Source organism: Aethina tumida, chromosome 1 (assembly GCF_024364675.1).
Source record: "Aethina tumida isolate Nest 87 chromosome 1, icAetTumi1.1, whole genome shotgun sequence".
Classification (NCBI taxonomy): domain Eukaryota; kingdom Metazoa; phylum Arthropoda; class Insecta; order Coleoptera; family Nitidulidae; genus Aethina; species Aethina tumida.
The window spans coordinates 72253528-72265663 of NC_065435.1; the positions used below are offsets into that span (position 1 = coordinate 72253528).

Genomic DNA, 12136 nt, shown 5'->3' on the forward strand with positions numbered 1-12136 from the left:
CGATATTTCAGTAACAAAACAGTGGCAGCTGAAATATCGTTCTACTTTTGGTCCGTGGTACTTGACAAGGACTTCAATTAATTTGATTTTAATATTTGATAGTGCAAATAAGCGCAGCTCTCAATGGTTTTAAGTGACGACGACTCTGGAAAAGCTGTTCCTTTGGCTGAAAATGGCCAAAGTAAGGAACGTGTAACTGAAAGACGCAATCTCAGACGGAATACAATGAACAAGCCCCCTCAACACTTCAAGGACAATGGCAAGACCCGCAGGACTATCGGTAAGAAACGATTTTATATATTTTTTAATAATTTAAAGTTCACAAATACAGTAACAATTATGATAGCATAGATCACCTCCATCTCTCGCATTTTTATAGTAACCTTGTCGAACCAAATCGCGTTTTAGATTTATAAAAATTAAGTACCTCATCTGAAAACATTTATGATTTGAATTCGTAAACGAATAAACCAGTACAAACATTCTGAGAAATATCGACCTCGGTACCTGTGTTATTAAGTGTAATGTTTCAGATACGCCCCAATGTTTGGTCAATATTTAGCATATAATGCGGTGTCTTGGGGCATTGTCCATTGTCATGATTTATCCGTAATTTTCATAATTATTTTCTTAATAATGTTTCTGAAGAAGTATTTCTTATACGACAACCGAGGTAGGTTAAATATTGGTTGTTTTTTGATGAGTGTTGCGGCAATTGCGATAAATGCGACGTGAATCATTTTTCGCCCACTATCAAACGTATTAATGTTAGTTGTTGTTTAGATTTTTTATGAAATGCATCATGTTTTACTCGTTTATGACTATTTCTGCCCAAGGTAAAAGTTCACAGCTTTTATTATAAAGTTTTGGATAAGCATATTAAATGAAAATAGTAGGAGTCTTATTTAAATAATAATTATTTAACAATTTTTTTTTGATTGAATTGTAACTAATCAGTAAAGTCGAAATTGACAAGTCTAACATTTTTGACATATGCCTTGTAAAAAAATTTTCTGTTTTAATACAATCCTTCATCAATGATTCGTATGTATCTGATATAATATCTATAATTTATCACAATTTATTGATTGGTCCAAACAAAATCTCTAAGGTGATACTAGGTAAAACATTCAATTGTTTAATTAATTTTAAAATTTATAACAACTTATACAAATCAAATTTGTGACGTTATTGACAGGAGGGAAGATGTTTCCGTACTTCATAGAAGACCAACAAACTAAAAATACGGAACGTCCTATGCACGGATCAACTGAACATTGCCATAATGGGTTTCCTCCAGCCAGGCGCAGTACCGCTATATCGCCCAGATTGAGTGAGTATCTATTATCTAAAATTTTTTTATGTACAACTTTTATTCAATAGAACTGACTCCCCCGAAGACATTGAGCCCAAGAAGGACTAGAACGCGCAGAGAATCTGCGTTTGACTACAAATCCGAAGCGGCCAAACGCGTTGATATGATCGCGAAGTCCCGAGATGAACGTAGGCAGAAGCAGGCCGAAGAAAGAATTCTAAAGGAGCAGATGATGACCATAGAACATTCTACTCCATATTGGGAATTCGCGCACATGATCGCTGAATACAGGTAGGACTATTACTTTGTTTTAACAAGTTTATTTATATGATGATTGTGTTCTAGAAAAGGTATAGAGTTCAAGCCTTTACGTGATACAGATCCAGTTGTGGAAAACCAGATTACGGTTTGTGTACGAAAGCGACCTATGAATCGCAGAGAAATGAATCGGAAGGAGGTAGATGTAATTAGCGTACCTACAAGAAATCAATTAATTGTTCATGAACCTAAACATAAAGTTGATTTAACAAAGTTTTTGGAAAATCAACATTTCAGGTAAATTAGTTTTGTTGTTTTATACGGTTATATAATACTTATTGTTCTAGGTTCGATTACGTTTTTGATGAAGGTTGTAGCAACGATATAGTTTATAAGTTTACTGCAAAGCCTTTAGTTAAGACTATATTTGAAGGTGGAATGGCCACCTGTTTCGCATATGGACAAACCGGTTCTGGAAAGACTCATACCATGGGAGGGGAGTTTAAGGGTAAGCATACTTAGCAAAAGGATACAATGATAATGGTAAATGGGGTAATTTTAGGTAAAAATCAAAATTTTAAGAACGGCATCTATGGTTTGGTCGCTGTAGACGTCTTTAAGCAACTTGCTAGTGCCAAGCGTTCTAAAATGAATTATGTAATCTCGGCAAGTTTTTTCGAAATTTATGGTAAACTTGTATTTGACCTACTATCTAAGAAACAACGATTGCGTGTATTAGAAGACGGAAAGCAGCAAATCCAAGTAGTGGGTCTGACTGAGAAAACTGTGGGCAAAGTTGAAGATGTGTTAGAACTGATACAAAAAGGAAGCATGGAACGTACTTCTGGTCAAACATCCAAGAACTCAAACTCGTCGAGATCTCACGCTGTGTTCCAGATAATAGTTCGAAAGGCTGGTTCTAGAGTTATTGAAGGGAAATTTTCGTTGATTGATTTGGCAGGAAACGAACGAGGGGCTGATACATCGAAATCAAATCGCCAAACTCGCATTGAAGGGGCTGATATTAATAAATCTTTGCTGGCCCTTAAGGAGTGTATCAGAGCTTTGGGACGTAAAGGTGCTCATTTACCATTCAGAGGAAGTAAACTAACACAGGTTATAAAAATGTTATAAAATGTATATTTTTTAGTAACTTGATTTGTTGTAGGTCTTAAGAGATAGTTTTATTGGAGAAAAGTCTCGAACTTGTATGATTGCCCTAATTTCACCTGGAAATAGTTCGGTTGACCATTCCCTCAATACACTGAGATATGCTGACAGAGTTAAAGAATTGGTCGCAAATGATTCGTTAGAGGAAGACCCAATTGATATACCCTCTGACGATCTATGCGACGATAATGATGCAGATTTAGAAGATTATTTAAAATCAGATGAAACCATGGATATATCATCCAATGAAGATGAAGTTTTGGATAGTAATCGTCAAGTCCTTGAGGCTTGCAAATTTTTCCATACAACTGCTTGTAAACTACTATCCGATTATCATAAGGAAGGAATAGATAAGAAACAATACGCCGTAACATGGCGTAATCTACTAAGTGAAATGGTAGATATTCAAACCGCTGCGTTGATCAAGGCGAATGAGTACTGTCAATTACTTCAGGACAACAATTAACTATATACTTTTTTATTTAATTTTTATTATTTTAACACAACTGTAAATGTCTTTCTTTATTAATTTTTTTACATTTTACATTTTAATAAAAATTTATAAGTATACAAGTTTATTTCAATTTATCTTAAATGTAATAAAAATAGTGTAAAAATTCCTAACGAATTTTGGTACGTGTCATTCATTATCAAGGTTTCAATTTCCCCCATGAATTGTTCAACGACCCTCAAAAACTTCCTACGCACGAAATATGCCCATTGTGCATAATTCCACATATCGGCAAATTTACGAGATAATCGTATAATTGACAACGGCATCGGCTGTTGAAAATTTCATGCCGCCAGGTAAAAATTATAAATATGGGTCACATAATGCGGCTCTTGAATTCGATGGGTAATTTTTGACGGACTGCCAGAAATTGATATTTTGCACGGATTATCGTTCAATGATTTGCTTTGTGTTAGTTTTCGGCGGCTTTTATTACAATATGTCGGCGTCCTTTGAAATGCTTTATGCGAACATGTTTTGCCACACTTCTTCCTGTGAATTTAAAAAAATTGCAGATGCTAACTGGGGCATTCAAATAAGGTTCTGTAGAATTTACCAGTTTCACAAAAGACGTTGGTACATAATGAATTTATTGTTCTAATATAACTTAATTACTCTAATTAACTCGAAACTATCTATAGCAACCTTAAATAACCCCATATAATAATTAAAAGGTTGCGTTAGTACAGTAACAATTAAATAATTATGATCATCAAATGTTTCACTAATAACAGCTTTTTGAATAGATATTAAAATTGCACCCACGTGACTCACAATGGCGTTGGAAGTAGACATAACAAGATTAGATGTGAGATTTATGGGTGACAAATTGCCATAACATGTGCACCAAATACTTGGCACTCCAGCATTTTCACAACTTCTGTTTTTTGATATACTTGATAACATAGATTGGCATAATTCATTGCCCATACATTTAGTTTCATTATAATCTTTTCCTGATAGAATAAGAAAATGTTGTAATGTCTTATAGAGATCATAAGTGGAGGTTAATTTCTTCGAATTGCTCCGTAAATTAAAGGTTTCTTGGGGGAATTTAGTCTTAAACCATGGTGGTAAAGATATTAAGTTCATGGGCAATCGCTCTTCAAACCATCCAATGTTAGTTAGACGAATGTTTCCATATCTTATACCATGATCGCTAAGAAATATCACAACCTTTTCATTTAATACTCCGTCAGTTTTCAACTTTGAAAAGAAATTCAAAAATTTACCATCCATTCCACTGGGAGTATTTATGTAGTTGTGACTGAAAGTGTTCATCCAAAAGATACCAAAACTTGGTTCGTTTAAAAAGGTTACAGAAAAATCCTTGGCTAAATTAAGAATTCTTTCACCGGCACTTTCTGGTCCCGTACAGTAGGGCATGGAATCTTGATAAATGATTGGTAAAGTTTCACTAGCTTCAAAGTAAGGTTTGAAATAATAATCAGTTGGTGGTTTTGTAAATCCTTTCTTGAAGTAATTGTAGGTTGAGATTGAGGCCCAGTCTTCAGCATAAGCAGTTATGTATCCTAATTTTCGATAGTCGTACCAAATCATGGAACAGTTGTCCAACATGCCTATTTTTGTTGGATCGCAATTGTCAAAGGATTGTTTTAGATTAAAACCTGTTAGTAGTGCGTTGAAATTAGGAAATGTGTTATCATCGATTTTATTATATCCTTTCATTTCTATAAAGCCATTTTGAAGTAGAAAATTTCTGGTTTTCGGCATCGTTCTAATTAAATTTAATCTTGATACACTATCAATTACTATGAATAATACACTGATTGGTTTAGTCTTGTTATTGTTTTGGGTCGTTTTGTTTTTGATTTCTTCTGAAATTACAATTGGATTGTGCACGTTCTCGTAAACGATTCCGCTGTTTTTGTAACAACGGGCTAATACTGTGTTGTTCTTCAAAGCTGCTTCTGATTGAAACTTAGTACAATTTGAAAAGCTACAAACGCTTATTTTTAATAAAATTGTCTTAAATAATTTTAAGTTTACCTTATTCCTACATCTGGTAAATATTCAGATCCATTTCTAAAAACATACTTGAAACAGCAATTCGGAATCTCACTGTCATCATAATAATCAGACAAAGCAGTTTGATTTAGATGAATTGTAGCAATATTGTTTTTCACCGTGGTAAATGTTAAAAGTCCTTTAGATGTACATGATTTATATGGTTGGCTTTTAAAAATGCCTTCCACTTCTTTGTCATATGCGTTGAAATTTGGTAGCTTGCAACGGTTGGGAACGTTGATAATATAGCCTACAAGTTTATTTAAAATTTTTTATGTAGTTTACATAAACAGAAATTCACTTACCATTTTCATTTGGAACAGCATAATTCCACGTAAACAAAAATATAAACAACAGAACTTCACTGTTCATTGTTTCATATTAACTGCACTTATCTCCCACTGCAGAAATTAGTAATGGAGAACGTTTATCTTGAAACCTTTGATCTCTTACGCGTGTTTATAGATCTGAGTAATTTTATAATGATCGTTCTTTCCATCTTTCACATAAAAAATAATAAACGATATTAATTGGTTTAAAGATCCATTTATTTACTTTAAAATTAATACACTTTTTGTGTTATATTATACTAGTTCGATTATGTCATAATGGAAAAAGGGGACGTACCAAAGGGTAGTCGGTCTTCCTTGGTGGTGACAAGCTGGTTATTGTACATAATGCGAGGTAATCATTTTATGTATGGTATGTGTAAATATAGTGAAACCTGAACTGATGCAAGTACTAACAAAGGGGTGAATTTCAATGAAATATACCTGGTTACCAGAGTTATTTACAAGTTCAGGTAATGTTTAAAAATAAAAAATATTAAATTTTACACTTTCAAGGATATCGAATAGCTTTGTTTAAATCTGAATTAATTCATAAATACAAATTAATTCATAGAAAATTATTAAAAATAATGTTTTAAAAGATTTGTCACAATTCATACAAAAAAGAACGAAATTCACATTTTACAAAAGATAATCCACTAGACAGAACACAATGAGCATATTTGAACCACAAAAGGCTCTTAACTCATATCCCTCATACCATTGTGTCAAATGTACCGAAATCGGATATTCTCGTCTCATCTCAAATAAATAAACATATCAGAGAGGGATCCAATAATGGTAAATTTAGCCAGCCAATTGTGTATGAAATCTGATTTGTTTAATATAATGTACACAGATATCTGTCCCTATTTTGTAGATATTTTTCAGAAAAGATAAACATCTTGGCCTAACGCGACGTGTAATTTTACATAAGATTTAAGAGTCTCATATTCTTAGTTATATGTGCCACTACTATCTAATGAAGACAACTGTTTGATGTAGTAAATTAAAATAAAATATTTTACACTAATAATTTCATAATAACACAATGGTCGATTTTATATTTATAGATATCCTATTTTATTTTTAATTTATTGCTCTCAATATTAAATTTCAAAATTGTAAAATGAGTTTTAATTGTGTCCTTTTGTTCAAGTATTCAATTTTTTTGACATAGTTTAATAAATGGCTTTTAAATTATCTTAATTTTATTTTCGTTTACTTTTATGATCTTAAATAGTCCACCTCAGTTAATTCATCGTTAATCGGTTTTCAATGTTTCAAAACCCATAAAACTAACGTTCAGCTAACATGTTTTATCTTATAAGGTTTAAAAAACTGTACAAGTGCTTATTTAACCACAACCCAGAAATATATGGTGAATTTTATATATTTTGTCGGTATCGTAATCTAATATATTCTCTCATTTTAGGTTTTCTTTTAATAAGTTTAATTCGAAACGCTTATTTAAATGTGAAGATTTTCCACCATCCTCTCCTTCTTATCGGTTTACTATTTACAATTTTAGAAGCTATTTTAAAAATCGTTTATCAAGAAGCTTTCGTAGATGTGATCGCATTCTGTTACGTAATTATGCTAAGCATAAGATATTATAAAATTATATAAAAAATTCTTGTAGCTTCTTTTCTGCTACTTTATTTTACTAGTAAATCTGGCACCACTGAATAAACTATTTTTAGAAATGCGTAAAAATCAAGAAACATCTCAATATATTCAAATACCCACCCTCCACATAAAATTATTTTCGATTGTAACAATTATTATGGAAGTGTCTTTGGTAGAACTTGTTTTAATACCAGTTTGGGTAAATAATTTCGCGGTCAGGTTCTTATTAGAAAGAAAATTAGAATTTGTGTTTTTATTCTTTATGGTACTTTTCATTATAAATTTTAGTAATCAAATTTTAAGTTTTTTTGGAGGTTTTTCTACTTTAATAATATTTGAAATCAATATATTAATATTTTTCCTGCGTCGTTCTGTCAGCGATTATTCGAATATTAAAGGAGAAATAAATAATGTTATATATCAGAATTATGTTAATGGTCATCTGAAGAAAAGCATTAAACGTTTCCTGTTAATAAAAAAGTATGTTTATGAATTTAAGGTCAAAATATTTTATTTTAGTTTTTAGGTATTGCCAAGCATTCATTCAAATTACAGACATGGTGATATTTTTTGAGTTCCTTTTGGGATGTATGATGATCACAGGCTCAATTTTACTTGTTATAAAGGTAAATAAAATAGTAATGTACAGTATTAATAAATATGAATCATTTTTAGAATGGTAATAAAGTCAATATCATGAAATCAGTTGCTTATATGTTTACAACCTTGTTAGTGGGTGGTTATTGTGCAATATTGGGCCAGACAGTTTCCAACAAGGTTACTGATTAACTCTTCTTGCAGAGTTAATCAGTAACCTCAATAATTTTATATTAAATTTGCAGTTTGAAGAAGTTTATTATTCGTTGATAGAATGTCCGTGGGTTGATTGGGACCTTAAGAACAGGAAACTCTATTTAATGTATCTACACATGACACAGACAAAATTTACATTTACATGCTATGGTTTAATTAATGTTGATTATTCTTTGATAGTACAGGTATGTTTTAAAGTGAAAATATTATAAAATTTTAATTATTGTAATTTATTCTAGTACTATAAGAGACTCTACGCCGTACTTTCATTTATAGTTAATATACAAAATTAGAGTGAAAAATTAATAATATATATACTGCACCTTTAATATTGTTTAAATACAAAGATAATGCAACGATATTTATTTACATAACACGATCACAATTGTAATTGTTAGCAATAATAAATGCATATGCAAAATTAGCACTTCATTCATTTTAAAATTTAAATAATAATTTTTGTAGCGTCTTCAGTTCGTTTTTAAATTCTTGACAATCATTTATTGATTTTATAATAAGAGAACATCATTTAATATTTACCATGATTGACTAATTATTATAAATAAAAAAATAAATCAAGAAATTATTAGTTATGAGAGAGCTAATAATTAAAAATACATTAGTTTTAAATCAATATTTTTTTCATTTTTATTGTATTAATTATTTATTTTAATAAAAGAACTAAATAAAGGAAGAAAGCTTTTGAATGTCAAAAATATGACTATTTCAAGATGAGTATCAATAAAGATTAGAATTTTTTTTTAAAATTTTAAATTCAATATTTAACAATTTTGTTTTGCTTTGTAATATTGAAATAGGATAGTGTCAGAAAACATTAAAACATTTTATTAAATTTATTACTGCTATTTATTTTTAATAAAATAAGACTTAAACCTATACTCTCAGAAAGTCAACAGAAGAATTTTTTAAATTAAAACGAGCTGTCTACTAGGAATAAGAGTATCTTTTAAATATTTTGTTTATTATTTTGTTTGTTATTAGTGGGCAAATAAAATCAATTAAATTTTGAATTCTATAACATGTAATTAACATACTTATTGAACATTTTACTTAATTCTATTAAAAATTTTAAAGTATAAAAACATAAATTAATTATTAAAAAATTAATTATTAATTTGTTCTTCTTCTGAAATAAGACTGAAATCTATGTTTATCATCCATCCAAAAAAGGGACACTAGAATTTTTTTATATGTTGGAAGATATACATCAAGAACAACTTTTTGTCATCTATCTAAAAATATTCTTTTAGTATCAAGTTTTGCAATCAATATTATATTTCCTGTGAAAACACAGGTTAGGTAAAAATATATGCCTAAAATAAATTTCTATATTTTTTATTATTCTGAACCAAATAATTAACGTTATGCAAGTTCTTACATAATGCTTAATTGTCTTAAAATTCCATCAGCATCAATTTTGTACTTATGTTCGATAGTATTTTTAGTAACATAATTCAAAATGAAATAGGCGAAATATAGAATAAAAAATGTAATGTAGCGGTCACCATTATAACCATATAACATTTTAAACTTAAATATTTTATTTTATTTAATATGAACTGTTAAAATATTGTCAATTTACTATACTCTATTCTAAGAACTAATATTTTAAAAATAAAAATATATATTTTTCTGAATTTATCTGGACATAAACTTATCAGCTTTAATTTTGAAATGAATTTGTATTGACTAATTGAATAACGGTTAATACTTTGTATAATATCCTTATATTCAACCAATTTCTGAATATATGACATGCTCATGCTTCTTGAATTGCTGTAAAGAATTCGTTTAAATTTTCATAATTTTTATGTAAAATTTGGTTTTCAATGTGATCCCACATGTTTTCTGTAGGGTTGATTTCTTTAGATACCGTCGACTCAGTTAGAACATTGATTGTTTGATCTTTTAACCAGTCCGTTACAATTTTAGATTTGTGTTTAGGATTGTTATTGTGTTGTGTAGTCTTGTACTTGTAAGACGTCTAACATAAGCTGAACAGTTATTTTGAAATAAATTAAGTGTAGTCTCATCACTAAAAGCTACCAGTCCTCACTGTTCTGTGGTCCAGTGGACGTGATCTGACATAGATCAAATCGAAATCAGGCGTTCACACTCTTAGTAGAAAGCAGTGTTTTATTTACATGTCTCGCGCCAAACAAACCCCCATTCCCTAACCTTCTTCTCACTATCCTTAAATTAAATTTCGTATGAGGTTGGCTTTAATTTGAGTTGACTACGAAACTGGTTTGTTTTTTAACATTCAAATTATTCATTTGTCTATGTTGTTTCAAGTATTTCTAGCTCTGTTTCTCTAAATTTTTTATTAGTTCTGGATAATGTCTACTTGTTTTCCTCGTTCTTGGAAAGGCTGAAATACAATTTTTCGTACTGCGCATGATAATTTGACTGCGACCTATAATTAAATAATGATATTAAGCAAAAGACCACTGGTCAATAATCGACTGAATCGATACGAAGTATTGAAATATTATATAGTAAAAAGTTGCTTTACTTTCGTCCTACTAACAGTAAAAAAGGTTAAATTAACAGTTGCATCGTGGATATAACGATAACAGAAAATACAATAAACATTACATATATTGCAATCCAATTCGAACAGTTCATATTTTCAATATATTTTAGTTGTTGCTATAACTATGACCACTGGTTTAGGAAAGTGAAAAAAAAGAATTAACGTTAAGTTTATAATGGCATTGCAGTATAAATCCTGTTTATAATATTTATTCGACATCGTAAACGAATAAAAATAAAAAATACATCCAATAAATATCTTAATTTAGATTTACTTACACAGTTTCCTTTTTCATTAGATATAAGTCAATGGGAAATTAAACACATCTCTTATTAATTTTATACAACATATTTATATATTGTTTATTTAAAAAATAGTATTTTTGTATTAGAAGCGTTTCCCGATGCCTGAAAAGTTTTTACAATTTTTATAACGACAACTAAGGGTGTTAGATTGAATCAAATGTTCCTTTTTATTCACAAATATTCTGTTTAGCAAATATAGTTTCCAAGATATATTTAACATATTTATTGTGCATTTTACTTTATTCTGTTGATATAAAAATTAAAAAAAGTGTAAGCTTTTTTGAATGTCTAAAAATAAAATTCAAATGTAAAAAATTAAAAAATCAACATTTACATGTTCTTACTTCTGAAATAAGGCTGAAATCCACGTTGATCATACCCAAAAAAGTGACGCTTGAAATTTTTTGTGTTTGGACGAGAAATATCATAAATATTTTTTTACATTCTTTGTTATATTGCATCCATTCACAATTATAAAGCGCAGTGTTTATATCAATCATCTAAAAGCATGAATACAAATAAATATTTTAAAAATATGTTAATTATTATTATTCCATCTAAATTACAATTTATTTAAATAAAAATGCCTTACTGAATTACAAACAAGTTGTCCTACAGTTGCAAACGAAATCAGTATTGTAATTCCCATGATTACATTTAGTGTTGGTCTCAATAGAGATATAACAGTATTTGCCTAAAATTGATATCTAGTGTAAATCACGTAAGGTACGGAGTGAAGTAAACATAAAATTTGAATTAAATTTAATTAAAGTATTTACATTGTAAATATATATCAAGGAACTGACGTAAACACAAGTTCCTGATGTAAAGAGAAGCATTACCAAACTATAAGAAACTTCCGTAAAGGTTTTTAGAGTCCTAGAATATCAGTAATAAAATCTTGTTCATCACAATAAATGTGCCATACCTTTTAAATAACTTGTACTTATTTATACATGTTATCAAGTCAGTTTTAATATTTTGTTGAATTAAGTTTCCGTCAGTATCTCGTTTATCTATATTTTCGATGCCTTTTCTTAGAATCTGCAGTTGAATAACTAGATACAAAATGAAACAGACGAAAAAGTTTGATGATAGAGTACCAAAAATGTATACATATTCCACCACAGTAAACATTATAATTGATTTTATTAAATAGCTTTCAAACAAGTTTAAAATAAAAAAGTATCGTTTGTCGTCATCGAAATATGGGAAATATGT

The 12136-nt window shown here is 29.6% G+C and overlaps 2 protein-coding genes across 4 annotated transcripts; one reads left to right on the top strand and one right to left on the bottom strand.

Annotated features, from left to right (window-relative positions):
- LOC109609301 (kinesin-like protein Klp10A) lies at positions 1 to 3316 on the top strand. 3 transcript variants are annotated; one of them, XM_020025947.2, is made up of 7 exons: positions 1 to 280; positions 1199 to 1333; positions 1384 to 1606; positions 1661 to 1870; positions 1921 to 2081; positions 2136 to 2689; positions 2742 to 3316. In XM_020025947.2, the coding sequence occupies exons 1-7, from the start codon at positions 124 to 126 to the stop codon at positions 3207 to 3209; spliced, it is 1908 nt and encodes a 635-aa protein (XP_019881506.1). In that variant the 5' UTR covers positions 1 to 123; the 3' UTR covers positions 3210 to 3316. The 3 variants fall into 3 exon arrangements, with proteins under 3 accessions (XP_019881506.1, XP_049826454.1, XP_049826455.1); XM_049970497.1 differs by lacking the exon at positions 1 to 280 and adding an exon at positions 790 to 836; XM_049970498.1 differs by lacking the exon at positions 1 to 280 and adding an exon at positions 1002 to 1121.
- Positions 3317 to 3823: 507 nt separating this feature from the next.
- LOC109609246 (uncharacterized) lies at positions 3824 to 5654 on the bottom strand. Its single transcript, XM_020025882.2, has 3 exons — positions 5588 to 5654; positions 5265 to 5532; positions 3824 to 5214 (listed from the first exon to the last, which is right to left on the bottom strand). Exons 1-3 carry the CDS (start codon positions 5652 to 5654, stop codon positions 3852 to 3854), a joined length of 1698 nt encoding a protein of 565 aa, XP_019881441.2. The 3' UTR covers positions 3824 to 3851.
- Positions 5655 to 12136: the final 6482 nt, after the last annotated feature.